This window comes from Corvus hawaiiensis, chromosome 4 (genome assembly GCF_020740725.1).
Source record: "Corvus hawaiiensis isolate bCorHaw1 chromosome 4, bCorHaw1.pri.cur, whole genome shotgun sequence".
NCBI classification, from domain to species: Eukaryota; Metazoa; Chordata; class Aves; order Passeriformes; family Corvidae; genus Corvus; species Corvus hawaiiensis.
In genome coordinates, this window is record NC_063216.1 from 60175355 (window position 1) to 60202404 (window position 27050).

At 41.7% G+C, this 27050-nt stretch overlaps 1 protein-coding gene across 6 annotated transcripts; it reads right to left on the bottom strand.

Annotated features, from left to right (window-relative positions):
• Positions 1 to 238: 238 nt before the first annotated feature.
• Positions 239 to 23779, bottom strand: PANX2 (pannexin 2). 6 transcript variants are annotated; one of them, XM_048300664.1, is made up of 5 exons: positions 23310 to 23401; positions 22627 to 22917; positions 3950 to 5401; positions 2913 to 2986; positions 1993 to 2075 (listed from the first exon to the last, which is right to left on the bottom strand). In XM_048300664.1, the coding sequence occupies exons 2-4, from the start codon at positions 22850 to 22852 to the stop codon at positions 2955 to 2957; spliced, it is 1710 nt and encodes a 569-aa protein (XP_048156621.1). In that variant the 5' UTR covers positions 22853 to 22917; positions 23310 to 23401; the 3' UTR covers positions 1993 to 2075; positions 2913 to 2954. The 6 variants fall into 6 exon arrangements, 5 of the variants coding, with proteins under 5 accessions (XP_048156617.1, XP_048156618.1, XP_048156620.1 ...); XR_007203047.1 differs by having other exon boundaries at positions 2051 to 2075; positions 2913 to 3074; XM_048300660.1 differs by lacking the exon at positions 2913 to 2986 and having other exon boundaries at positions 239 to 2075.
• Positions 23780 to 27050: the final 3271 nt, after the last annotated feature.

Below are 27050 nucleotides of genomic sequence, written 5' to 3' on the forward strand. Positions count from 1 at the left end.
CTTCTCCTTATATATTTTCTTCGCCATATTTTTATAATTGTATAGAGAAGAACCAAAATGGCTACATACCTCCTTTCCAGTGCAACCAAATTGTTTTAAGATAAACCTGCCTCATGTATGTACATTCAGTGTCATTTCACTCTAATCCACCCCAACGGACCTATTGGCAAGAACCTCAGTTACCCTGCTTTAGAGGTGGGTTGTAACACTAAGCTAGGAAGTAGTACACATTAAAATATTCAGAATAATAGGCATTTATTTTCAGTGCTATTTTCATTAAATATTGGTATAATATATCCATGTCTGAGGTAATAAATTAAAAATAAACTCGAGATTTCAGTCCCATATTTGTGCTGCATATTTTTTTCTACCATTATACATAATTTTGAAGCAAATACACACAGCCTGTAATTCTGAATGCAGCTAGGAATATTATTTTAACACAGTCACTTTTTTGTTTCACTATAATTTTTCTGAGAATGGTTATTGCATGATACACTTTTAATAGACGTTTTAGTTATACTAGAATTTTCTATTAAATCACACATATCGTAATTATAGGAAGATGGGCATGAAGATGTGCTTTGAGCCAAGGATGGCAAATACTGATTCAGTGATAGCACATACTGCAGGATTCTTGTCTGCCTGCACTAGAGCCCAGATCCAGCAAAGCCATTTCAGTGTGTGCTTAGCTTTAGACATGAGTCATTTCAGTGTCATCCATGGCCTTAATTTGTGCTGAATCAAGGACTAGCCAAATCTGCAGAACAAATTCATAGACTTCTTTAACTGTGTGTTATTTGAAAACAGGTTTGCTGGTTTCACATTTTGTAAGATATTTTGTAATGACCTCCGTAAGATTTTTCGTATCAGTGAAGCACCCATGAAAGTTTCTAACCTGGTTCATAAATACACTGTGAAAAAATAAGCAGCTACAATGACTCTCTTCTACACATTTTGTTAAAAGTAACACCTGGTTTGAAAAGTTATTAAAGTAATTTTTTCCATGGTAAAATATATTTAAAAAAATAAACTCTTAATTTAATCATCTTCCATCAAACATATAAGCATGTTAAAGGGCGGGGCATACTTCAGGTATTTTCATTTATAAATGCAAGAGATTGAGAGTATCAATCTTTTTGCACTTAAATGCTGGTGGTAGTAAGGCCCTTTCAGCTAAGTCTCCATCAAGCCCAACACCAGTGAGCTAAAGAAACAAATAAAACACAAATTTTGCTTGCATATAGCTTTGCCATAATCCTGAATTAAAAAAAAAAAAAAAATCATCCCTGCTTAGAAAAGAACTCTTATTTAACTGCTGCCATTAAAAAATTATACCTCATCTCCATATTAACTTTAATCAGTGATTCTGAATGCAAACGATTTAAACACTTGCTAAAATTGCTGTGGCATGCCATTAGACTCTTAAAGTTCATAAATTGTGCTAATTCCCCTTTAAATCAGGAAGCTATAGTTTAGAGTTAGAGCTAATGGTTGTCTTAGTGTTAAAGGTGTATTTCCACCAGATTTTTATTCTATTTTGCAAATGACTGACAGTGCTTATGACGTGATCCTGAAAAACCGTTTGGTGTTATTACCAGAAGCTATAGTCTGTGAGAAAACTCTCCATGCTCATGCAGTGAGTTGCATTGCTGAGGGACCATGGCCAGCACTGCCGTGGCCGTGGGCCTGGCCCGAGGCCGCCCGGGGCTGTCAGTACTCCACCGAGCTCACGATCGCCATGGGCTCGTCAAACGTCGCCAGCCTGATCTGCTTCGGGGTAGGGACGGACAGCATTTCCCCAGCGTCAGTTGGTGAGTGAATCCCATTGTCCATTATGTTTGAAACTTCCTCCTCATGGTCCTCGTACAGCGTGTTGATGTGCAGCAAAGGGTGGGCTGGGTTGCAGCTCAGTGCAGCTGTTGGCTCTGGCTTGACCTGGTTCAAAGCCATACTGGTGGCAGCAGCAGTTGTGGCTATATGGTTGTGGTTACACGTGACGAAAGCCGCAGCAGCAGGCACAGTTCTGCATGTCTCAGATGAGTATAGGATCTCTTTTGCAGGATGAGGGGTATCTAAAAGAGAACAAAACAGCCAGATAAAGGACAGGTAGTCTTTCACCCTTCCAGTCTATCAGTGAGGAGTGTCCTGAACCAATAAAAGTCATTGGTGGTCTTGCCACTGATTTCAGTGGGATAGGAAGTGGATCCCAAACTGAATTTCCTTGGGATCCTTTGAGAAATCCAAACAGGACTGTTTCAAAACAACAGGCTTGAAAGCTCAGGGAAACAGCACAAACAAGAAATGGGGTTTGTAAATCTCTCTTTTCTATGCATGCTCATGCTTCCTTATGTGAATGGTATTTTTGTAAAATGAAGGAAAAAAACCAACTGAAAAGTATATTTATTCCCCTCTACAGTCTGGCCAGTGTTTTTTAAACATTATGATTTAATGTTTTAACAAACGTAATGACTATTGAAATCCACAGCATGGAATAGAAAAGGCACTGATATTTTCAATGTGAAAAACTAGTGGTTACACATTGTAAACCACTTGTCTGTAGAAAGAACTCAGCAATTTGACATAAACTGAAGTCTCTTTCCAGAAATTATAAGTTTACCTTACCTGATGGACTGCAATGTAGGTCTAACTCAAAAACAAAGTTGAAAATTTTTAATGTGAATGGGGAGTCACAGAGCCCCAAAACTCCAGTAATAATTTTTTGCCCTCAAAATATTCAAGCACTAATTTAGATGAAGGTAATTGAGACCAGAAAACCCCAGTAGTTTCGAGGAGTTGAAATCAGAGCAGGTGACTGGATAGGGAATGCTGTAGAATAGCTCACATGCACATTGGGGAGTTGGAGGGCTCTAAGGAGCATAGGGATTTGGAAGTGACAGAAACTTTTATACCTCAAATCACTTCTTTGCTGGGCAGTGGGGTGACGGTAGATGTCAGTCTGTCGAAGCCCAGAGGGAGGTCTTAGCTTGTAATGAGATGAGAGCCATTGCTTTAAGTACGTACAGATTTTTCTGTAACTTCAACTGCATAGTCCTTCTTTCTTATGTCAGTAGCTTACAAAAATAAACAAGAAGATATCTGTCTATCAGTTTATCTACTGATCTATCACTTTTCTTAATGCTCAAATGGCTTTCCTCATCACTCTAGCACCTAGCAATTATTGATATATTTGAAACACTCCTTTGAGTTAAGAAAGGGACAGGCTTTACATGACACACAGAGGAAACTGAAGAACAGAAAGAGCACCTCCTGTGAGGCCACATGGTAAGGGAATGGCAGAAATCCTGAATCCCTGACCAGCACCCACACTTCAGACCATCCATCCTCTGGTCCACATATGACACAGGGCAATTTAGTGTGCGTGAAGAACAACGTCAATGAGCTGAGTTTTGATTTTCTAGGTGACAAATATATGCCAGCCCCCAAGAGTTGGTAGTTTAAGAGGTATTTTTTCCACAGGCAGTTTTAACTGCCATTAGTAGTCTCCCACATTCCTCAGGGGCTATTGCTGCTCAGAGTACTGGTCATCTACCACGGTAGTTTCCATATGACTTGAAAATAAGGCAGATTTGAAACGTGCCAGGTGCTGGTAGAGCAGGAAGGGTATCATGGAAGCCAAACGCTCCTCATTTCCTTGGCAAAGCATGACCACATTTGTAGTTGTGAAAATCTGCTAACATTTGAAACATTACCCACACCAACAGCCTGCAGCCTGTTTTGTACAGCTCTACCTGTAATAATCCTTACCCTCCATATAGTTGTTAAAGAGAGAGAATCTCTATTTCTGAGGCCTGCAAGCTGTGAGATTACTAGCTATCCGCAAATCTAGCAAGGTAGGTCAAACACTTTCAATAAACTCTGAGTTCCTTAAGATTGCTATGTAAGTTATGGTCTGTGGAGGTAGTATGGGCATTATGGCATACTGTACCTTTGAGAGAGGAGGTAACATGCACTACAACATTCTCTTCCTGGTTTAAAAATCCACCCTCTTGGCTTTTTGATGTAGGCATCGAGGGGATGGCTTGAACCTCTGGCTTGGGTTTTTTGCTACTAAGTATATATGGATGAACATCCAAGGAAAAGTGCCGTGTGTGCTTTTTTTCACCGCTTGTGCTTGGCATGGCGTTTGGCTCGCTCTTATGAGCGGACGATTGCTGTGAGGTTTTTGCAGCAGACTCCAACAAAGGAGCTATAAGGCTGTCTGTCGCTGTTTTTCTCCGCACAGGCTTCGGTTTATCAGGTTTATGGTTCTCAACCTTCATAATGGCTAACTGCTCCTTGAATGGCTGGGGAAGGGGGTTGGTAGTTGGGATCCATTTCATCTTCTTCCTTGGTCTCTTAATGATGAGTTGTTCATTAGCATCAATGTCTGCTGGATCAACGCTTGGGTCTATGGTCTGAATCCCTGAATCACGCATGGTTGGAGTGGCATCGTGATTGGACTGGGCCAGTGCTGCGAGCAGCTGGCGTACCACATTGTCGTACATCAGGTCGCTTTCATTTGTAATAAAATCCAGACGGTTCAATGATTTTATGTGGTCCCTATTTTCATTACAAAACATGGCCAAAATATTGATATCACAAAACTGGGATTTCTGCCACTGTTTCTTGGTCTTTATTCCAACTTTGTTCAGTTTATCAAATATGAAGTTAGACTTGCGAAATATGAAGAGGTGAATCAAGTTGATGAGGATTATCAAGTTCATGAAGCAGAGGAGAACGATATCTACACCAGCAATAATCCGCTGGAGCTGGACAGATGGCAGTTTACAGTTCACTCTGATGTGCAATTTGGAGCTGCTCGTTTTGTCTGGAGGCTCCCCTAGTGCACATGTAAATTCATTTTGCTTCTGTGTAGCATAGTAGGTGGATAAGTATGTGATTGGTATGATGCTTAAAAAGATGATGAACAGATGTCTTGCAAGATAAAGCTTAGCTAAAAAGTTACTTCGTCCTCTTCTTTCCAGATATTTCTCAAACAAGTTCTGCTCAGGGCTTTTTTCTTTCTCTGCATTCTCAATGATTTCTCTTTTCTCTCTCTCAGTTATCCCTGGGCCTTTGGACTGAATCTGTTTCTCTATTTTTGGTGCGCGCCCTTCAGCTGCACGGTGGTAGCAGTTATCAATCTCCTGAAGCAAAAAATTAAGCTCTGAAGTCAGTCGAGTGGAGGCCAGAAATTCCCAGCCCAGAGCTGGAATGTACATTATCCCAGCAAAAGCCAGCAGTGCATAAGGTAGGAACTTATGCTCAAACAAGGAGGGCCAGTGGCTGGCATCAACTCCTGGCAAGGCATCTTTTAATTCTGTCCAACAATATCCTCTGGCATACAAGGCTTGATCGCGGGTGAAGTTGTGTGGTGTGTAACAGTATATTGGCTCCTCTGTATAACAGAGAGAAAAGTCACTGCTGTGCATTTAACCTACAAAAGGAGCTCTGGAAAATAAACATTTCAAATTATATCAATTTTATTTTTACTGTATCTTTACATGACCATTAAGCCCTCCACATCTATTAGTCAGCTCAGGCTGCACATATCCCCACAAGCCCTAAGGCAAAACTATTTACCTGAAAGTTTTAGAATGAACCTGAATTAGAAATATCAGCAAGAAATACGTATTTTGGTTTAATTACCTCTCTAAAAACAATATTCTAAGCAACTGTGACGTGAACTCTGTAAAGCTAAAAGACCTGGTATTCACTACAAAGTCAGTAGCTGAGGATGTTCCATGCAAATGCTGAAATTTAGATGAAATTTAAGGTTCATCCCAGCTAAACATTGTTCTAAACAGAAAAAAGTTAGATGTAGCTTAAGGCATCATTTCTAATTATTATTGACAAATTCAACTCATTTGATATGGTAGAACAAAAATGAAACTCAAGATATACAATGATTTAGTCAACTGTATCCCTCTCAGCTAGTATTTTTGAATTAAAGTGTGACTGACCAGGACAGAATCTGGTGTGTTAACTATTTATCGGTATGAAAATTTAATTCTACATTTAAAACTGTAACACTGGGTTTTTCTACACAACGCGCAATTAAATGCAACTTGCCATCAGACAGTGCTACAGAATAAACAAATACTGTGGATCAAGAAATAAATCAGACAAAGTAAGAGAAGAAAAAGTATAGCAAGCATTACTAAATACACAGTGATGCAATTTTTCTCTCAGGAAATGTTCAAGTCATATTCTGTTGGAAGGTGGAAGGGTTTGTCAATGGAAATTACACCATATAGTTGTCTATTTTAACATTCCTTGGTAAACATTTGTATTTTACCATCAGGATCAGGATGTTGAGATAAAGGGACTTTTATCCTGACCCAGTAGATAAATTATGTTCTTATATGATCAAATTTTTTCTAGCAATACATGAAAGAAAGAGAGAAAAACTTGTGAAAGCAAAAGCAGCATTAATTTCCCAAAGAACAATGACCATTATGAAGACAGCCTGTTCAAAGAGGAACACCATGTTTTCATGTTTTGACAGGTAGAACAAAGAGAATATATTTTACAGTGTTCTGGTACACTTTAAAAAACCCAGAATGAGACCCATAGGAGGAGGCATGTTCTCCTAACTTGAGAATCACTCAAGATCACCAAGCTTGCTCCAGCTCTGAATGTAGTCTACAATTCAGATCAAGAACAGCTCCCTGGAAGAGAGTGGTGGCACTTTTCTCTTAATAATAAAGACGAAAACAAATGACTTCATATTGATAACAAATAGAATATTAAAAATTGACAGGCAACTCCCCCTAATCTTTTTGGCTTAACAAACGACTCCTTACTTGACCAGTTACTTTTCACGTGTGAGCAAATCAAAAGTTAGTTCTTTGGTGTGGAGGTATAAACCTCTTCCGTGACCTAGAGAGACTTACATGCTGAGAACTGCACAAAAATTGTCTTTTTTTTAAAAAGTGATTCAGTGAGGATTCTTTCCTAAAAATACAACCAGCTTAATCAGAGTTGACAGAATAAATGTTGCTACTCAAGACAGCATGTAAAGTGAGTAAGCCCTGCAAATTCTTTAATATGGCTTTTGAAGACTATTTTAAAATCATCTAACTTCAGTCTCAGAGGAGAGCTTAAAGTATTCCATTTAGACTATTTTTGTGTACTTACAGACGTGTTACAAGAAAAAGGCCCACTGACTCCCTTGGTTCAGAATTACATGCCCTCCCAACCCTACCCATGATGGGATGCATACAAAAAATTTAATCTCCTACTATCTAAGACTTATTGTAGAATTCCCCAGGAGACCAAACAGATTCCTATGTAAAAATGTTCCCATGGGAAAAAAAAAAAGGCAAAGCAGCCTGCTATGTTTCTCATAAGCAGATTTTTTTTGAACTGGGCATCCCTAAGCCCAGTAAAACTTTCCAATTTGAAACCAAGTTTCCTGCGGCATACATGGGTTCATTTCTCCTAGGTCTCAACATCACAAATACTTGGGAAAACAACAACAAGTATTCCTACAAATCAGCCAAAAGGATTATTTTTGGATTCATGCATGAGTTGCTACCATCAAATAAACTGAACAGTTCTTTCAGTTCTCTTCACCGAGACCCAAAAGCTAGGGTGACTTTCACCAAAATTGTATATATATACAACAACAATCCAACGTATTTTTCTATTATAAATGAAAAAAAAAGAAACAAATGAAAATGTCTTAACATTTACATTCACATTGGACAGGTCACTGAGAGACTAACTTGGCACTCTATCCATTGCCACTGCTTTGGTGAAACGAGTCTGAAGAACTTCACAAGTCCAGTTTGGACTGACCAGCTGCATTACAGGCTATAAAATGAGGCTGTCCCAACCAGTAGGAAAAGCAAGTGTCAATTTACAAGAATTTGTTCTCTTCTCCTCTAATAAACATGTTTTTATCAATTGCCTGTGAGGTTGTAAAAGACCTCTAATTTATTTGGCCACCTGAGCACGGTGTCCCACGCTTAGTCAATGTTTTGTACCTTGTTGATACTAGTCTAGAATTTTCTTTGCATATTTGTAAAATTGGCATGATTTTCATTGTATGATATGTAAATCCCAAGACCCTTCAGATGAAAACCAATCCTCTGTGGAGTCAGTTGGACTTTTGATAACTGACTGAAGTGGGAGCAGTGGGGTTACAACACAATTTTATTCAAACAGTATTTTCTAATACAGAATCATAGAATCACAGATTGGTTTGGGCTGGAAGGGATCTTAAAGATCACCTAGTCCCAGCCACCCTGCCATGGGTAGGGACACGTTCTGCTAGACCAGGCTACTCAAAACCCCATCCAACCTTGCCTTGAACACTTCAAGGGATGGGGCTGCCACAACCTCTCTTGGCATTATCTTTGAGCCCTATTCACTGTCAGAGAATGCCATAAATTTTGGTAAAGTTACTCCACAGGGATATTTAGCTTAACCCTCTCGCCACAGAACTTGACTCACAAAGCATACAATCAGACTTGGAAGCTCATTCTTCTAGAAAATTGTCCAGACACTGGAGAAGAGAGGAATTCCCTTCTGAACTGATCCAAAGCAAAAGACTCATTTAGCTGTTGCCTGGACAAAGAACCTGTCTCTCATCATTGACAAGAGGCTGCCAAGCAGGATCCACACCAGGGTTTGAGTTAGCTTTTGCGAATATTACCTCTCAGGAAATGGCAGTATTTAACCTGGCATTTAAAAAACACCCTGAAGGTGTTTGATCCAGGTATGGTAGTGTATGGAACTGTTTCTTTTCTACTGCAGCCTGTGTCCATCATTAATTAATGAAAAAAACCCCACCATGTCAATAAATAATCCTGTTCGTTATGAAAGTTGGCAATAACACATAGCTGGATCTGAACATGCAGATCTGATGAGGACAGCAGAGGAACAAGTTGTTCTCACACATATAACTCACTTAGCTGTGAGACCCCTGCTTAATGCAATTTCAAGAAGGCACAGCAGATTTTTTTTTTTTTTTGGTCTTACAATATTCTCCTGATAGGTAAGTAGCATTAAAAAAAGATTGCAGAGGTGTTAAAACCATAGCTCTGATGTTTGATCATGCAATACAAAAAAAAATTACTTGCTTTTAACTTAATATTTATAAATATAGACAGTTCCTATTGATACTCTTCTTGCACCCTGAAAATTATTAAGCTGTTTATGAAGGTCCTTTCTCATATAGCCATTCCAGCCACCATGAAACAGTTTTTTCCTGAGACGCCACAATTTAATTGTGTATGGTGTAACTGTTCAGTTGTGTAGGAAAAATACAAGGAAGTAAGGTCTTGTAAAGAGAATTTGTTAAAAGCATAGCCATTATTATGGCTAAGTGGATTGGTCACCCTCTCAAAATGTTGTCTAGTCTAAAGCCCATAAAAATAATCTGCCCCTCTGTTCCTTGAAAGCTATATTCCTAATAATTACTACACTGGGAAAAAAGGTCCTTTATGGCAATATGAGTTTTTTTATACTAATTTAAGCCTAAGCATGCACACTAAGAAGCTTCGTTTCCCTTTTTTCAATATGTCAGATGTTTACAACAATTGTACGTAAATACATTTTATCCTGCTCACTATGCACCTAAGTAGCTTCTAGAAATCCACAGAACTATCCTCTAGGATAAGGTAGGAGAGAGATCTCACTGCATTTTTCAGACATGCAATCAAGATGAAATAATCAACACAGAATTACTTAGTTGTGTAATATAACTGATTGTGTTATGCCACTTGAAAGATTAAAATCCCTCAGCAGCTAAGTTTTTTCACATGCTCCATTCTGCACCATCTCATCCTATCACTTTAAGTATTACTTTAATGGAGAGAAGTGACTTGCAGGAGGTATTGTGGTATAGAAGTCATACCTCAGGGGAATGAAAGTGTATGGCTGCAGAAGACACTCAAGGTGCAGAAGACATTTCAAGGAGGGAAAAGGAAGGGGCTGTGCTCAAAAATACTCTTTAGAAAAAATCTAAGCAGACAGTATGGAAAGGAGTGAAGTCAAAGTACTGAAGATAGGAGCTGTCAAGTCCACTGCTTTTAGAAAAGGCTTGTAGAAATGCTTGTGGGCTTCCTGCAGGCACATGCTCCCACTCCGACTGTTCCCAATCCAAGGTCAGCCACCTACTTTCAGTAGTTCCCCAACCTCCATATACTTCAATAATCCTTTGACTGTCCTCTTTGAGAGGCCCTGAATTAAACACCATTTTTCAGGCTGCAAGTACTAGGCGTGAAAATATGTTAGAAAAATAAATCTCCTGCTAAATTTCAAACTGGAGTTATAATACTCCAGGTTATGGATTCCTCAAGAAAGGGGATGGAATGCTGAGGTTTGGGGTTGCAACTCCTGTAAAACTTCCCACTACAGAAATGAATCTCAGATCTGGAAATGGAGCTGCCAATGGAAAAATCTGATGACAGCTGTTCCTACACCATTTCCTGAAGTTATACTCCAATGCAGAATCATAGAAATGCTGAGTCCCACATCCCACTCAAAGCAGGGTCAAGACTGGTTTCAGACCAGCTTGATTAAGGCTTTGTCAGTCTGAAAACCTTGAAAGACAGAAGCTACTCAACCTGCCTGTGCATCCTGCTCAGGCAGGGACAATGCTTGATTGTCCTCAAAGTGAATTTTCATCTTCTTTAGGTCATGTCCAGCAAGAATGGCTGATCCATGCAGCAGTAATTTTTTCATTTTTGAGAAATGGCCATTTCCAAAAATGAATGCAATGGCCAGTTGCACCAAGAACACATCCAGTAAAATACAGCTAGAAGGCTATCACAGACATATACGTGGCTAGAGCTCAGGCCTCACTATGGCATCTCAAATGAAGGAAGAGATGCCAGAAGCACAGCTCACCAAGGAAGCCATGTGTGGGGGGGTGTGTGTGTGCATACATGTGTGTACTTGCCCATCTATAACAAGAAAGACTTTGCAAGAAATGTGGCCTGGTTTATGGTACACAGAAATGACACTGACAAGAAGATATGGTGAAACTCTAGATAGGCATCATTCTCCATTGTCTATGCAAAGTCAAGATTTTACAGGTCTTCTTGGGAAAGTGAGTGAATCACGTCTAACACACTCACCACTTAAAGATAAAAGTGACAATCTCTTAGCATTCAATGTTGTACAAAGTCAGACCTGCTCCTGAAAAGACTTACGGAACTGCATGCATTGGGCATTTCCCTTAAGTCTATGTGATTACCACAGTGCGTAAAATCTGGCACATGCATCTCTCTTTGAAGAACTGATGCTGTAGTTATAAAGCTTCTAAAATATTATTATGAGCAAAAGTTATTTAAGTAAATGTGGAGAACACATTTAGAGTGCTTTAGTAGGCATTACAAAGAAAAGAAAATATTACTAATAAACAGTATATGCTCCTACATAACTGGGCAAATGACTTCTTGTAACTACTGCATTCCCAGTGGAATAAAGTATATTTGCCCAAAGCAAAATATAAACCATGATAACAAACAGCATATGCCTCCTGTGACCTCCAGCTTTATGCATTTACTCTAGAAAAAGAAATCACACCTCATTAATCTTCCCACTGAAATACATGATTTTAGCATTCCAGTGCAGTAATTGAGTAACACAGAAGAAACAGTAAAATTTTCCAACAGCAGACAGAGAAAATGAAACAGATTTCAGAAAATATAATTCAAAAATGAAAAAAAAGAAAAATCTTGTGCTTGTTACACCAAGGCAAAGGTAAGTATGCCTCTTGTGTGAAGATTCCTTCAAGGATCTAGTAAGCATTCAGTGTGACTGCCATTACCCCACACTGGATATAGGCAGCAGTACTGGTGATTGGTGCTGCTGAACAGGCTGGATCTCCCAGCCCCTGGACAAGTGTCTCAACACTCATGCTGCAGACCCAAGCTAAGTATTAGGTAAGTATATTGATAAGTACACTTACTGAGTTAAATATACTACAGACTCACCCTAGCCTAGTGCTTCCTAGCAACTGGCATTCTGCCCCCTTGAAGAGAGCTGCTAAACCATCCTCATACCTGTGCCCAACCTGCCTGTGAAGATAAGCTGGCAATCCAGTCAAGATCTCTGCAGCACTCCTTGTGCAGTCCTCTCACTTGTCTCTAAGGAGAAATTCAATGTTTAGGTAGAATCTCTGAATCTCCCTGCCCATCACCTCCCAGTACACGCATTTCTAACAGACAAAATAAATTAGAAACTCCCTGAATTCAGCAATAAATGCCAGTATTTAACAAGGGTATTCCTTATCAAACTGCTTTGTGGCACATACATGTAAGCAATCTGACATACATGCCTCATTAATCTTCCTAAAAGGATTGCACAAGAAAGCAGGTAGCAAACTGTTTATTTTCAGAAACAGAAATAATTTATTTAGTACTTTTTCAGCAATTTTTAAATGGAAAAGAAGAAATGTCCTGGATCCTCTTCTCTCTGGAAAAAAGAATAAAAAACATTCATGTTACTGAGGTTGAAAATGTAGTCTAAGAAAGTAAAATATTATCTAAACAGTATACATGTTTTCTATCCCAGTCACACAGCCCACAAGGAATACGTAAGTCTGCTTTGAATGATTTTAACAAATGCTAGCTAATACCCAAATTAACTGTCAGCAAAAGGAAAAACTCAATTTAACTAGTTTATTTCAACTACTTTACTTAAAGGATGTTTAAAGGTTAGAAGTTAGTACAGAGTAAGGATGGATCCCTGAAATTACTTTTGTGTATCAACTGTAGTCATACAGTCCTATTGAACTCCCTGAGTTTACTCATATGAATGAGAAAACATCCAGAAAACCAAGCCTTAACTTGGCAAGCTAATTATTAAGAATTACTAGTTTTACTGAAATGAAAAGACAATACCTTTACCTTTCTTAGGGAATATTCTTTCCAAATCTGAATACAGGTTCTATGCCCATGAAGTCTTCCTAAGGTACAAATTTCTCCATGATCAGCAAGGTAAGGTAAGCCTTTTTTGCCCAATCTCTGAAACCACTTGTCCTGTTTAAGAAAAAAATCTTGAAAAGAGAGTCCCTGAAAAAATGAGATAGGAAACCACTGCTGCTATTAGCTTTTATTGGCCTATACTCTATAAGAATTAGTCATAATGAGTGAGATGTAGCAATTTCAAAGACTGATAGGTACCATAAGGGTAACTGCACTGCAAGGGTAGCAGCAGGTCTCCCTTATCTCCACTTTGGGTCTTTTTGCCTTGCAGGACAGCTGCTTGAACTGCATATATTTTGGATCTGTAGAATCAATGAATTAACAATGCACTTTCCTAGTGTAGATATAAACTTACAGAACATATTCCCTGTATGTAATAGATACTGGCTCTTCTAAAAGTAGCTGGTATGCTCACCCTTACCTGCAATCTGAGGCTTTTTACACCTGCCCAGGTTAGTCAGGAGGAAAAGGCACCTGCTCCTGCTTGTCTGATATGTTGGAAATAGCAACTATTATGTGGAAGGTGCAGAAACACTTAAACGAAATCCCTTAGGCTGCTCCTATAGAGGAATGTTTCCTCAATAATGAGCTGCCGTCTACCATGTGGTGGCCATGGTAAAGTCACTGAAAAGGGAGCTTATTTATAGTGACTGGACTATTGATGCCGGGATTTGAGGGAAGCTTAGATCTGAATTTAAAGGAATGTATTAATTAAATATAATTAATGAAATTCAGCCACGCAGCCAGTCCTACAAAAGAGATCTGAATAACATTTACTTCTAAATTTAGCGCTTACATGAGGAGGTGAGTGGAATTTCAGTGATGTACAGATCTTCTGCATAGGAGAAGTAGTAAGGTGTGAAAACAATATTTTAATGTTTTGCAAAGGTCAAAAATTGCCCTCTAGAGATGAAACCCCAAAGCAACTACATGCACTCAGACAGTATGATAATGTGGAGTAATACCCGAAGTAAACTGTAAGAATAAATGCTGAAATGAAATGAATCATGAAAATCCAGTGAAACCAACGATACATGAACAATGCTGGCTTCTTAAATCAAGGGGCAAGTACAAAATACAACCACAGGAAGCAACAAGAAACAGCAGGTTCATTCTACTGCATTACTGTTATTTAATGACTAGAAATTAAAAAGATGGCTTGTATTAAGTACCTCTTGGCTTAAACACAGCACCCGGAAAAGTCCATATTGAAAAAGAAGAAAAGACCAACAATTATCTCATTAAGTAATAACATTATTTTAATAACATAGTATTTAGAGGGCAGAGATGTCTGGTCTAGTGCTTTTGGAAAACCGGTTCCTCCGTGAGTAGAGAAATTGGGTTTTGTGAAGTATCAGAACTATTTCGATTCATCACAGCAGAGACAGAAGAATCCGCCACCCAAGGCTCCCAGGGGCTCTGCCAGTTCCAGTGTGGAGGTCTCCTCACCTCCTGAAGAAAACATGCATCTCACAGAAGATAAGGTACCTCAACCTCAAAATGTGAAATAATTACTTCATCATAAAGCTAAAATGCTCCAGAAATAGTCACTGAGCTCTGAGCTGCACAAACCACACCACACATCCCAGCACCTGGCTGCAGCGCTACTCCAGGAGCTTTGAGTCAGCATTACAGGCTTGGTGCCACTAAAGGAAAGCAAACAAATCCCCAAAGCTTGCTATCGTCATGAACAGCTGCATTTCCCCATTGAAATGCAAGAGTATAATACATGCCTGGGACAAAATCCCCAATGATGTAAATATGTGCCCTGATTTCAATGTTTTTCTTAGAATAAATCCTGTATCATGTGGGGAAAAAAGGAATCTACAAGAATCATGCCAGTCTGCTGTGAAATTATTCAGCTTTTGTAATTAAACATGTATACATACTGAGGATGTCCACTGCAGCTATTTTTAATACCGAGAGAACCCAAGGAACTCAGCGATGATGCAGATTCTTCCTGAAGACTTTTATAGCTCTAAGAAACCACACAAGCTGAAATTTCCTATACATCATGGATGCGTGATTTCTATCTAGTTTAGAGACAACAAAGAGCCTCAAATACTTCAGGGTAGCTTTGAAAAACAGTCTTGACCTTACTCTTATTTATTCACAAGGTTTCCTCTTGACAAAGGTGAATAAATTAAGTAGCTCTTAAACAAAAATATTTTTGACCATCTGGTTAAATCTGTTGGTTCTCTGAAAGCATGTTGTAAGCTAAATTTCATCCATATTTTGGACCTCTTCCCACATATGACTCTTGAAAAAATGAAGGGTTTAATAATGCAAACAGGGTCATTAGAAACATAAAAAATGATTATGTATGTGTGTTGATGAAGTCTGAGAAATGGAATTTATGACAGAAAAATATCTGCAGTTGCTAGGAACTGCAGTGGAGTGATTACACAGGTATGGCTCATGCATTTCCTCAAGAATACCTTTCTATTTACCATTCACCTGTTTAACTTCAAAATCTTTAAATGGTCAAGACTCAGAGTCTCAGCTAGTTTATCTTGTGCACATCTCGTGTTTGTATGTGTGTAAACTGCCCTTATCCTTTGGGAAAAATTCCATCAGCAATGCAAACAGCCAGCAGCTGAACTGATGTCAGCCTGTGGGTGCTTTTACCATTTTAGTTCTTTTAAAAATATGTGCCAAGAAAGCACTTAAGTAGTACTGTGACACTCCTTAAATTCTCTTTTCTCTGCTAATATCACCTCAGAAATAATTTCTGCACTGGTGTCGTCAGTTTGTCATACATTAAACAATCTGGCTCTCTACTCTTAGCACTAACAACGGTCACTTGGGAAAATGTCATCTTCACCTTCTTTAAGTGCAGTTGGAGAGAAAAAATGGAGAGTTATATCAAAAGCTATCTATTAGGTAACTCACCTAAGTAAGCATATGTAAATATCCTGCCACAATTTACGAAATACAAATTAGGAAAGTTGACCCGAAATGCAAAATAAAACTGCATCTCATAATATAAAAATCTGACATATACTATTTCAAACATCCTGTAGGGTGAAAAGTGAAAAAGACATTGAACTCATGCATATACTGTATTACACAGTAATGTAAGCATTGCTTATGCAAATAATTACAAAACAGAAAATAAAACCTTGAACCTTGAACTGACACTTCATTAAACTTACTATTTCCTTCCATTGCTTTCTTATGAAAAATTTCTAGCAGAAGGATGGTAGAGGGCTGAACTATATAACTGCTAAGAGACATAGAAATACAGTATTTTTGAACAATTTTTTTTTGTATTTTGTAGGCACTGTTTCAAGAACCTAGCAAGAAAACCAATACCAAAGCTTGGCTTTTGACTGAAATATAAAAATCAACTGGATGAATGCTTTGCTTTATTTTAATAAAGTACTGACATTTAACAGCTTTGGTGGGAAAAGCAAACATGATTGCAAAATGCAAAGAATAATTCTCTGTGAAGAGAAAGCATGAGGCACTGTACAAGAGGGATATGACTTAGCAATACTGTGACAACATCAGTTTGGAAACCAAAATATTTCAATATTGTGAAATTAACACAACAAAGCTGGCAATTTAATCTCCTTTGGAACCCACTACTCTCTCATCCCTTACAGAGAGAACTTCCCACAGACATTATTGATGGGGTTGCTTCTGAACCCAGCACAACACTGAACTGGAATATTTAAACCACTCACAAAAACATTAAGCGATACAAAAAAACTAAGCAGCACATCATGAAAGCCAAGTGTCTCTTAATCTACTGGATTACAGAACCCTGTCTTGGAAGTTCAGCAAATGCCATGAGATGCTCACTACAAAAGGCTCCACCTGCTGCTGGCAGCACCACTGCCACTCAGGGAGGACAGGATACAGCACTTGCCGACCCAGCAGCATCCTACCTGTGGCTGTGCACTGTGTGCTCTAGTACCATGGCAAAACCAGGGAGACTGAAGGATAAAAACCACATAGAACATCAAACAGACCCACTTAAAACTGGCAGTGAATGTTGCAGTCTAATACTCCACATTCTGTGCATTTTGGAAAGGAAGTGAAAATGGAAAGGCTGACAGACTAATCCTGTTTATCTATACCCATATCACTCCAGACTGACCATGCCTTGACAGGAGATACTGAAACACTGTAACTAAAATCCATTTCTGAAAATCAACACAGACTATAGCTAGACTAAGACTATGTACCTTAAACCCTTACCTTCTAACTCTTAGTTACAACTTTGGTGTTACCATTTCTTTCACTAAGTATTAACCTGAGACTGACTTAGGTTAACAAAGAAACACTTTCAATAAAAAGAACCCCAAAACCTTTATTGTAGGAAAGGGAACAATCCAGCAGGATTCAATGCAGCTAAAACGGAAAGACAAAAGCGACAACCTATACTTACAGACACAAAATTTGCTTTACCACCAGGCAGTTCCTGGTACAGTCACCTATGCATGCACTGGGACAGAGCAGTACTATCAAATCTGAACTCTCCATTCATATTGGTTGTATTTTACTTCTAGTTTACACAGGAATAACTAACTTCTAGGAAATAAAAAACTAGGTATGAGAAATCAAACCTCCACAGGGTCAAATACAAGCATGGACCTCTGCAAAGCACTGCATATACACCTGCATAAGCTCTCCAGAAGATGCCTAAGACTATACAGGGTGCGATGGGGGTTATGTCACTGTTCTGACACAATTTCAAACACATTTGCTCTCATATTTAAACAAAAAAAATTTAGTTGTTGTCTTTAAGGCAGTAATTTTCAAACAAAAACAAAGAAAACCAAAGTTCTGTTGGGACCACCAACTGCACGGATTGTTACCTCAACAAGGACACTGTTATAGGAGAGGATTCCTTTAGCCTATGCTGCCTTCTGTAGTCATGGTCACCAGGGCCAAGAGCCCTGTGACTCCAGGAAACCAGGAAACTCACAGTTAAATAAAGATTCTGTCCACTAGGTGAGAGAAAAACTTTCTTTATTATCCTCAAGGTCATCATACACTGGCCTCTAAACAGAGGATATGCCGGTTTTATACAAAGTCTGTTCATGGGTGAATTTTAGAAATTCTTTTGTGACTGCTCACGTGGGCTTTCTTTCTGTTGGGCAGCTGAATATTGCTCTTCAATGACTTTATGATGATCTTATGCTCAGTATAAATATGGCTCATGGATTTATTTTAATTAACTTTCTAGGGGTGTCCTTTCTGGAATCACACTGGTTTGCTTGAAAAACAAAGGAGAATTAGGAGACTCAGAAATAACAGTGTAGGAGGTTAGCTACTAGTGACTTTCTTTCCTCCTGTGAAAAAGTTTAGGAAGTGGAGGCCAGTGGAAAGAATCGTATCTTACTTCAGCCATCAGAGTGAACTCTTGTCCCCATTGAAATCAATGGTCAGACTCTTACTGCCTCCTTTGCAGCCTGAATTTAACTTCCAGGAGCACATCCTGGTAGTGTGTCTTTGCCTTCCCTCTGCACAGAGTTCAATTCCACCCCAAATGCACTGCCATCTAGTAGTGAAGTATGGAAACAAAATCTTATCTCCCAATATATTTTAGCTACATTACGGATTCATTCATAGGGCAAAAGCACACCAAAGATGACAGCCCCTTTTTTCACCCTGAGTCAGACTGTAAGGACACCAAGCATCCAGGGCTGCATAACATGGGAGGGTGGCCAGCAGGTCAAGAGCCCTCTACTCTATTCTCATGAGACTCCACTTGCAGTCCTGCATCCAGCTCTGGAACCCTCTGCACAGGAAAGATCTGCCTGAATGAGACCAGAGGAGGACCATGAAAATGATCAGAGGGATGGACTTCTATGACCAGCTGAGAGACTTGGGGTTGTTCAGCCTGGAAAAGAGAAGATTCCAAGAAGACCTTACTGATGCCTTTTAGTACTTAAAGTGGGCTTTTGAGAATGATGGGGACAAACTTTTTAGCAGGGCCTGTATCACAGGACAATGGTTTTAAACACGAAAAGGGCAGCTTCAGATTGGATATAAGGAAGAAATTTTTTACTGTGAGAGTGGTGGGGCACTGGAACAGATTGTCCAGAGAAGTTGTGGATGTCCCATCTCTTCAAGGAACTGCTCGAGGCCACACTGGACAGGGGACAGGGCTTTGAGCAGCCTGGTCTAATGGAAGGCATCCCTGTCCATGGCAGGGAGTTGGACTAGATGATCTTTAAAGTTCCTTCCAATCCAAACCATTCTATGACTTTATGATACATTTAAGAGAAGAAAAGCACAACATCTAGTTTAAAGTCTTTTGTAACACATTAAGTTCAGATGAATTGTGATTTTTTCAGAATATTGGCATAGTATCTGCTAAACAATTAGGTCTTGGCTCTTATGCTACTAAAATGACATTTGTCATGTAATTTCTCAAAAGAGATGTAAAGATCAGAACACTCCAATTCACGGGCAAACAAATCACTTACATGAAGAGCACACACATTTACCTAAACAATGACTTCGCCCATGGCACTAAAACAACAGAATTAACTAAATAACTTTATCTTCAGCCACAGGAAAAATACAGCAAACAATATATTATACTACAGACATAATGATTTTTAAGATTGTCAATTACAATCTTTTACATAAACACCATGCTCTTCCTGCATCCTCTGTTGTAGGGCTGACCTTTGCTTTCATACGTGCTTCCCTGCAGCCTCTGGCCCCAGAAGACTTACTGCTGCCTGGGGACTCCCAGGCTTCCCACGATGGTGGAGTGCCTTCTGCAGAGCCCCAGGGCAGGACACCCACCCTGCTTGGCCAAGCAATTCTCACTACACTTGTTAGACAGACTGTATAGTTGGTCTTGACTGCACTTTAAGCTACACTTTGCATATACATAAACTCAAAGGTCAATCAGTGAGATATCTCCTCTACCCACTGATCATGAGGGTTCTTCCAATCCTGAGCAAAAAGGTTTTGTGAGAAACCACTGCGTTTAGACAACTACACTTTAATGTCTCAAGTGCACACATCATTGTTCCAAAAGTTTTACCGATACTGATTAAGTAAGATGGTACAGACCCCAGAAAAGGGGTTTGTTTTCAATTTAGTGACATGATGGTATCTTCACACGGCTTGCACTGGATATCATTAACAGAATGAGAAATAATAGCAAGTAAAGATAAGCATACAAGGGCCCAAAGCAAAGTTTGGGAAGCTACTATGATATTCACAACCAAGGGGCAGTAGGTACTTTACTCAATTACATCAGCAAAGTTTGTACTTGCACAGCTACTATTTAAATTGCACAGAAGGAGCAGTATCCAAAGCAAACAAAGTTAGAATTTTTTCAAGATCAGTGACAGTGTATGAGTGAAAAAACACAAACTGTAGAATCAGTAGTAAGTACAAATCCAGCTGAACTATTGCTATTACCAGGGTCAGTATCTCTGGACAAGCATGACTTAGTAGAGAAGTCTGAGTAAACAGTTTTGTTAAAAGAGCAACATCTGATTAAGATCACATTAAAATTAATGTAAGTTCTGCTCTTGAACTCCGTGGAAGCAGAAGTGAACCTGAACTCTTTGACTCAAGCCGAAAAAAAGTATCTAGTTTTATTAGACCCCTAAAGAATTTCTATTACATTCTCTTGCATAATTTTTTTCTTTTTCTCATATTATTTTTCTAACTGCAGACCATCTGAACAAATACACCATCATATGAGAGAAAAATGTTATCCCACATTTTCCCAGAGACATAAGGGTGTTTTTTCTGTGTTGCCTTGTAAGTTTTGTCCCAGCAGGAGACAATAGGCTACTTTATCTGCTCTCTATCTTACTGGGTCAAATCAGCATACACAGCCCATAAGTAGGCATAAGTGATATTGTTTTCAGTCCTTCTGAAAAACAAATCTGGAACACAACTATCAGCCTAGAGAATAGTCTTCCACAGCACAAAATAAACTCAGCAGCGGAAATACAGGCAGATGCAAGCAAATTAAATAGGCTCTCTTTCTTCTGTATGTGTGTGGACTACAGTTTAGCCTTGGAGAGGGACATCCACTGTATAAATCTGAGTCTCAGACTTGATTCTTCCTCCACAATCTGCAGTCTCAGATGACTTGTTCATGTGGAGCAAGTTCCTGCTGGCTGACCAAGCAGTGAGTCAAATCAAAGGGCTTCTCCTAGGAATCTTGCACTATGTCAAGGAACACACATGATGGGGGACATGACCTTGCCTGCATCCAAGGTTGTCTTTAGGCCTACTGAGGTTCAAATCTGTACATTTCAAACAGTATGAAAACATATGTGTAAGTATGTACTCTCGTGAGCTGCTGTAGGATTGCCTTTTTATTAGCTTAGTTCTCTACAGAGGAAGGGATCACAAAACTCTTGCATTCCACAGAGGATCCTCAAGGGTGACCTTGAAACCTGTCTTTCAGTTGCTATGAAGAGTCAGTTTTCATGTGCCCTGTAAACATGGTTTCTCCAAGATACCTCCAGAAGACCATCCAAAAGATGAGGTTCTTATTAACTGTGGCTTAAGATCTTGAGCTTCATATCTATGTTTTTTAAAAACTGAGGTAGATCGAAAAAGTTTTAACTATAATTAGGAAAAATCTCCAGACTCCATTTGCAAGCAGTTATTCTTCTAGGTGATTTAACTTTACCTCATAATGAAAACAAGTATTAAGGATATTAAGTGTTGGAAGTCAATCCCAAAGCAGCATGCAAAGCAAGAGCCTGATTCTGGTTTGAATACAGCCAATTCTCACCAACCTCACAAGATACAGACTGCCAGGTCAGTCCTGTACATTAAAGTGCTAATAATTTCTCATGGATCTTCAGTATGGAGCCTCAAGGAACATTGAAAGCAGTCATGCACTGGCAGCTACACTCATCAAGCCTATAATCCATACAGCAAAACAATGTTTACATATTCAATAGCGGCCCAAAAGGTGTCATAACAGTTTACTGGATCAGTAATTTTCAAGGCTCACCAAAACTTGACCTTCTGAGACTGGTGGTGATGGGCACTCAAACCAGGCTTTTTAAACTGTTACCAGTTTATGCAAGATGTCGGCCCTCAGCAGAAACTGACACCAAGGATTTCCACTGTCACAATATGGCAAAGCACATTGACTGGGGCTCCATATATAGCATCAGTCTCCATGAAAGCATCAGCCTTTCCCTGGCAGGCCAGTTAACACTCACGTTGTAGATGCCTGAAGTAACATCAGGACAACACTTGACATCAGCCAGGGTCCAGCTCAGGACCTGTCCAGGATCCACCTCAAGAAGCATTAGCCTGCTGTGTCACCCATGCCAGCTCTCAGCTGCTGCTGGGCAATGGACACCTCCCCACGCTACTGCTGCCTGCAGGCCAGTGACCCGGGCCTGCTCGCCAAGGGGGGTGGTTGGGGATCCCTCCCCACCGCTCGCCCGCCAGCCAAGGCAAGAGGCAGCAGCTCTCCCCGTTAGGGAGCGGCCAGGACGGCGACACCACTGCCCTGCCCGCCAGGGCAACACCACTGTCCTGCCCGCCACGACGAAGGGCAGCGGCCGCCTCCTGAGCACAAATGGCTCTTAGGCAGTGGCCGCTGCCGCCCTCCCGCTGTCCCCACCCGCCAAGGCGAGGGCTGGCTAACATCTCTCAGCACCAGTGGCCTCGTTTAGCAGCCACTGGGACACGACCCTGCCCGTCCTGCCGCCCTTACCGGCAAAGTTCTTGGTGAAGACGAGGGTGACGAGGAGGATGGGGATGAGGACGGTCCCGATGGTGACCACGCGGTCGAAGGGCAGCTCCAGCTTCAGCTGGAGGAGCAGAGCCGCCAGCGCGCCCGCCTTGTCATCCTGCTGCCCCGGCAGGATGAGCTCCTTCAGCTTCTCGCCCGCCAGCAGCGCCGTGGCCATGTCGGGGTGGTTATCGATGATGTGTTGCATAAGCAGCGGCGGCGGGCGGCCTCACGCCGCCGGGCTTCCCCGGGGACGGGCGGCGCCCGCCCGGCCTGCGGGGACAACACCGACAGCGGTGACGGCGGGGCCGCGGCCGGGCTGCGCTGCCGCAGCGGCACCGTGCGCTCCCCCGGCCCCGCCGGCCCGGCGCGCAGCCCCCCCGCCGCCCCGGGCAGCGCGGTGCGAGCGGGCCGGGCGGCCGCGACCCCGGCGGCAGCGGCGGCAGCAGCAGCTGTGCGGCGCACGGCAGCCTCCCGCTCCCCGCAGCCGTGCGGAGCCACATCACGAGAGGCGGGCGGCGACACGAGATGCCCGGTGACAGCTGTGCCATTAACGCTGCCTCCGCTTCGCAACCCGTGCTGTACAACAGCGGCGCAGCAGCCATGCAACCAGGCAGACCGGAGCCGCCTCCCGAAGTACTGCAGACAAGGAAGGGGGCATTTACCTGGCAACTTCGGTTCCCTCGGCTCCCGCGGGATGGTGAACAAAACCGATGGCCGGTGCAGAAGAGCGGAAGCCGAAAATAAACTTACACTGGACCTTCCTGCCGAAAAAAAGGTCCCTGCACCACCCCAAGTAATGAAGTCGCTCCGGATCTGGAGCGGGAGGTGGACGATGTGCTGATGCCGGTCACAGCAGCGGGCGGCTGGCGCTCGCATGGAAATGCCCGCCTGCACCGAGCAGCGCTAACGTGCGGAGCAGTTCAAGAAGGGGCTCGCAGCCGTGGGGAGGAGGAGGAGGCGAGAGCAGCCCGGAATGAACTGCGGCAACGCAGAGGTCCTTTAAAGCATCGCAGCGAACAGCTGGAGCCTGCGGAGCCGGGCGCGGCCGCAGCAGGGCGGCCGGGAGCGGCGCGGCCGCAGCAGCCGGTGCGGCACAGCCCATGCGGGGCTCCGAGCGCAACACGTCGCGGCGGCGGCCCCGGCGCCCGCGTCCCCGCAGGAGCCACCGCGCGGCGGCGGCACCGCGCATGCGCCGGGCGGCCCGGGCAGCACGGCGGGCTGTGCCGGCCCTGGAAAGGGCTCGGAGATGGCCCAGAGGGACACCGGGGGCACCGGGACGGCTGGCCCCGGCAGGACGGGCCGCGGGCTCCCTTCCGTCTCCTTGCCGCAGCCCGCCCCGCAGCACGCACAGGGGAGCTCAGCCCCGGGTACGCGGAGGCTCCCGCGGCTCAGGGATAGAGCGGGTAGTCGTGAGGGAAAGGGAAATCCTCACACAAGCGGGCCCCGAAGGTCTTGGATATGAGGGCATGTCAGGATTTAAGTGCTGCCATTAGAAATCCCTTCCAGATGCTGTAGTTTAAAAGCATGTGTGGGGTCGGCCACACCTGGTAAAACAGCCTAAGAGCAGAGTACTTGCCAAACATGCAGAGGCCAGCTTTCACCCACAGCCTCTGATGTTGTCCAGACGTCTGTCTTCACAGGCTGTCCAGACCTTGCTGTCCTCTTCTCTGGAACAGGCTAGGAACAAGCACGCATTAACACTCTGGGAAAAAGCTGGACCACACAGCATCAAAGGAGGCCATATGTGCTGCATCTTAGCCTGCAGCAATGGTGTTCAGACAAAAGCTCCAGGTTGCAGATCCTCCTTCTTGTTTATGGATTTTAAATTTAGCAGTACTTAGATGAAAACCTGAGATAAACAAATGTTGCTGATATTTCTCTCAAAAGATTTGTAGTTGTCATCTGCAACTCACATGAGTAAGGCAGAGATTTTTATCTTTGCCTTGAAATTTTAGTTTCCCTGGTCACTGTGAACAATGTGGTGGTTGTGTTTGTTATTCAAGTTTAAATATTGGGTGCAAGCTTTAAATAATACTTCTTGGCAGGGGTCCTTCCATCCAGGCAGGGATGTAATGAGCAAGGCAAGAGGGATGTCCTGATGGTGACTGAGGAAGGATCTCAGGCAGCTGACACAAAGCTGTTGGTGCCACATGCTCCTGAAGGGTACTGAAGATCAGAAGGCAGCAATAGAGCCTAAACCTGAACCTGTCATCATCACTTGTTTCATTTTCCTTGCTCCTAATCCTCCATGGGCTCTGCCTCTGTTGGTCTTCTGTAAGAACTGACATGCAGTATCTGCCTCACGGGCAGAAGCGGGGAGAAGAGGTACCCTCTTCTTACCCCTTGTCCAGGTACAGTGATGTAGTGCAGCAGAGAGTTCTTGGTCACCAGCTGTACCCAGGCAGGGGAAGGTAGGAGGCAGAGCAGTGAGGATCCTGGTGTGGTGACCTTGGGAACAGAGTACAGCCTGTATTGTTCCCACACATGAGGGAAGTGGGGACAGTTTCTGGGTCAGGCTTCAAGTGTCAATAATCCTAGCTATCTGTGATGAGGGATAGATGCATCAATTTCCCTTGCTCTGGGATAGATGCATCAATTTCTCTTGCTCTAGCTGTATTTGGACTACATGTGTATTTTATCAGCCCCTAATATACAAGCTTTCCATTCCAACAACAAAGAACCAAAATACCTTATGCACTTGTTACTGCTGCTGCCAGAGGGATGATACTGAGTATGGTAGACTGACAGCCTGAGGCATTACAGCTGATGTGCAAAACTTTTGCTCAGACTTTCAAGATCATAATTGTTTCACCATGATTTGTCTGCTGTTGACAATCTTGTCCTGCTCCTTGAGACTGTAGCTGAAAGACCACTTTTGTAATTCTTACTATGTCATCCTCCTTTTTGAATCCTTTCACCCATCCAGTTACTTAACTCAAAACAAGCTGCTTGCATTTTGTTTCCAGAGACTGCCTGTGGTATTTTCCTATCTTCCCCTACCTAAGACCTTAGCATTTTTCTGCTATCTAGATGCTGACTCTAGATGCTTCCTCCTATTTTTCCATGAAGAAGTAATGCCAGCTCTAATAACCATTTCTGAGGAACCTTGGTGTAAACATCTACAAATTTTAAGAACTTAGGAGCAGCTGTCTAGTCCCTTACATCTCCAAATGTGGCAAAACTGGTTAATTAAGGAAGTGTTAAAATGAGGTAGCCTGTATCGATGCCTTTCCCTAACTCTCCCAGCTTCCAAAAATGTTGAGGGAATTTCCTGAGCTTGTGGTGATTTGATAACCCCCAAAATATCTCAGGATATTTTTCCTGGTCTCCTGTTGGGACTGTGAAAATTTCTGGCATCCACAGACTCTTTATTAAGGAATTTGATACAACAACCTGTTGTATTAAACCCACCTTGTTCTGTTTGCTTCAAATGTAATCAAATCATCAAATTAGAAAGGCCCCTATGGGAACATATCTGGATCAATCCCTACCCATCTTTTCCAGACACTTCTGTAGACATCTATTATATCTTCCCTCTAAATTATATCTACTTCCACATTTAAGGCATAGAAGAATAACCCTAAATCAGACACTCTGCTTTAAAAATAAATATGACATCCGTGAGTGATTAAAATTTCTCTTATGAAGCTTGCTTCATTGTAATACCATTATTCGATTTAATCATATTGATTTTGTAATGCTGCTTTGCAAGCTTATTTCTGTACAGCAAGCCAAACAGACAGGCAAGATGGAACACTGCTGTCAGACCAGAACATGGGTAAACAGGAACCTGTAGTAAGGCAGAGAGTGGGACATGGAAAATTACTGTCACAGTTTACAGACAAACACCATAGCCAAGCTTCTCAGCAATAACATGCTGGCACGTATGCTGCTGGGTAATCTAGACAATAATAAGGCTATGATAATATTCCTGTGCTAATAAATATTTCACAAGTTGCTGGTAGGGTCAGAAATTGATTTACAGATCAAAGTGGAAAGTCATGTGAAGGAATTCTAATTAATTCTAACAAAAGATCAAAAAAGCAGTATTATTTTTTAGTTCAGATAAATCACTAGTTATCACATAGAAAATACTGATTATTGAAGGTAAAATGTGTGTCTTTTTAAAGTCTTGTTTTCTGCAGTTCTGAAGGTTCAGAAATTCAAAAGCAAATGAGAAAAAGTGAGATTGATTTCAAGTTCTGACAGGGACACTTGTAGCACTAGAATTTACCTTCTAAGCAGAGGGTATACTACCTCTAGATGTGGTGTGAGATTTACCTATTCAAACATGAAGGCGCCTGAGCGAGATATTGCAGAGCACTATTCCTGAATCATGTAGGAGGAGAAATAGCTAAATGTAATGGTGCAGTTCATGTGACCAAACGTAGATGTTCTCTTCC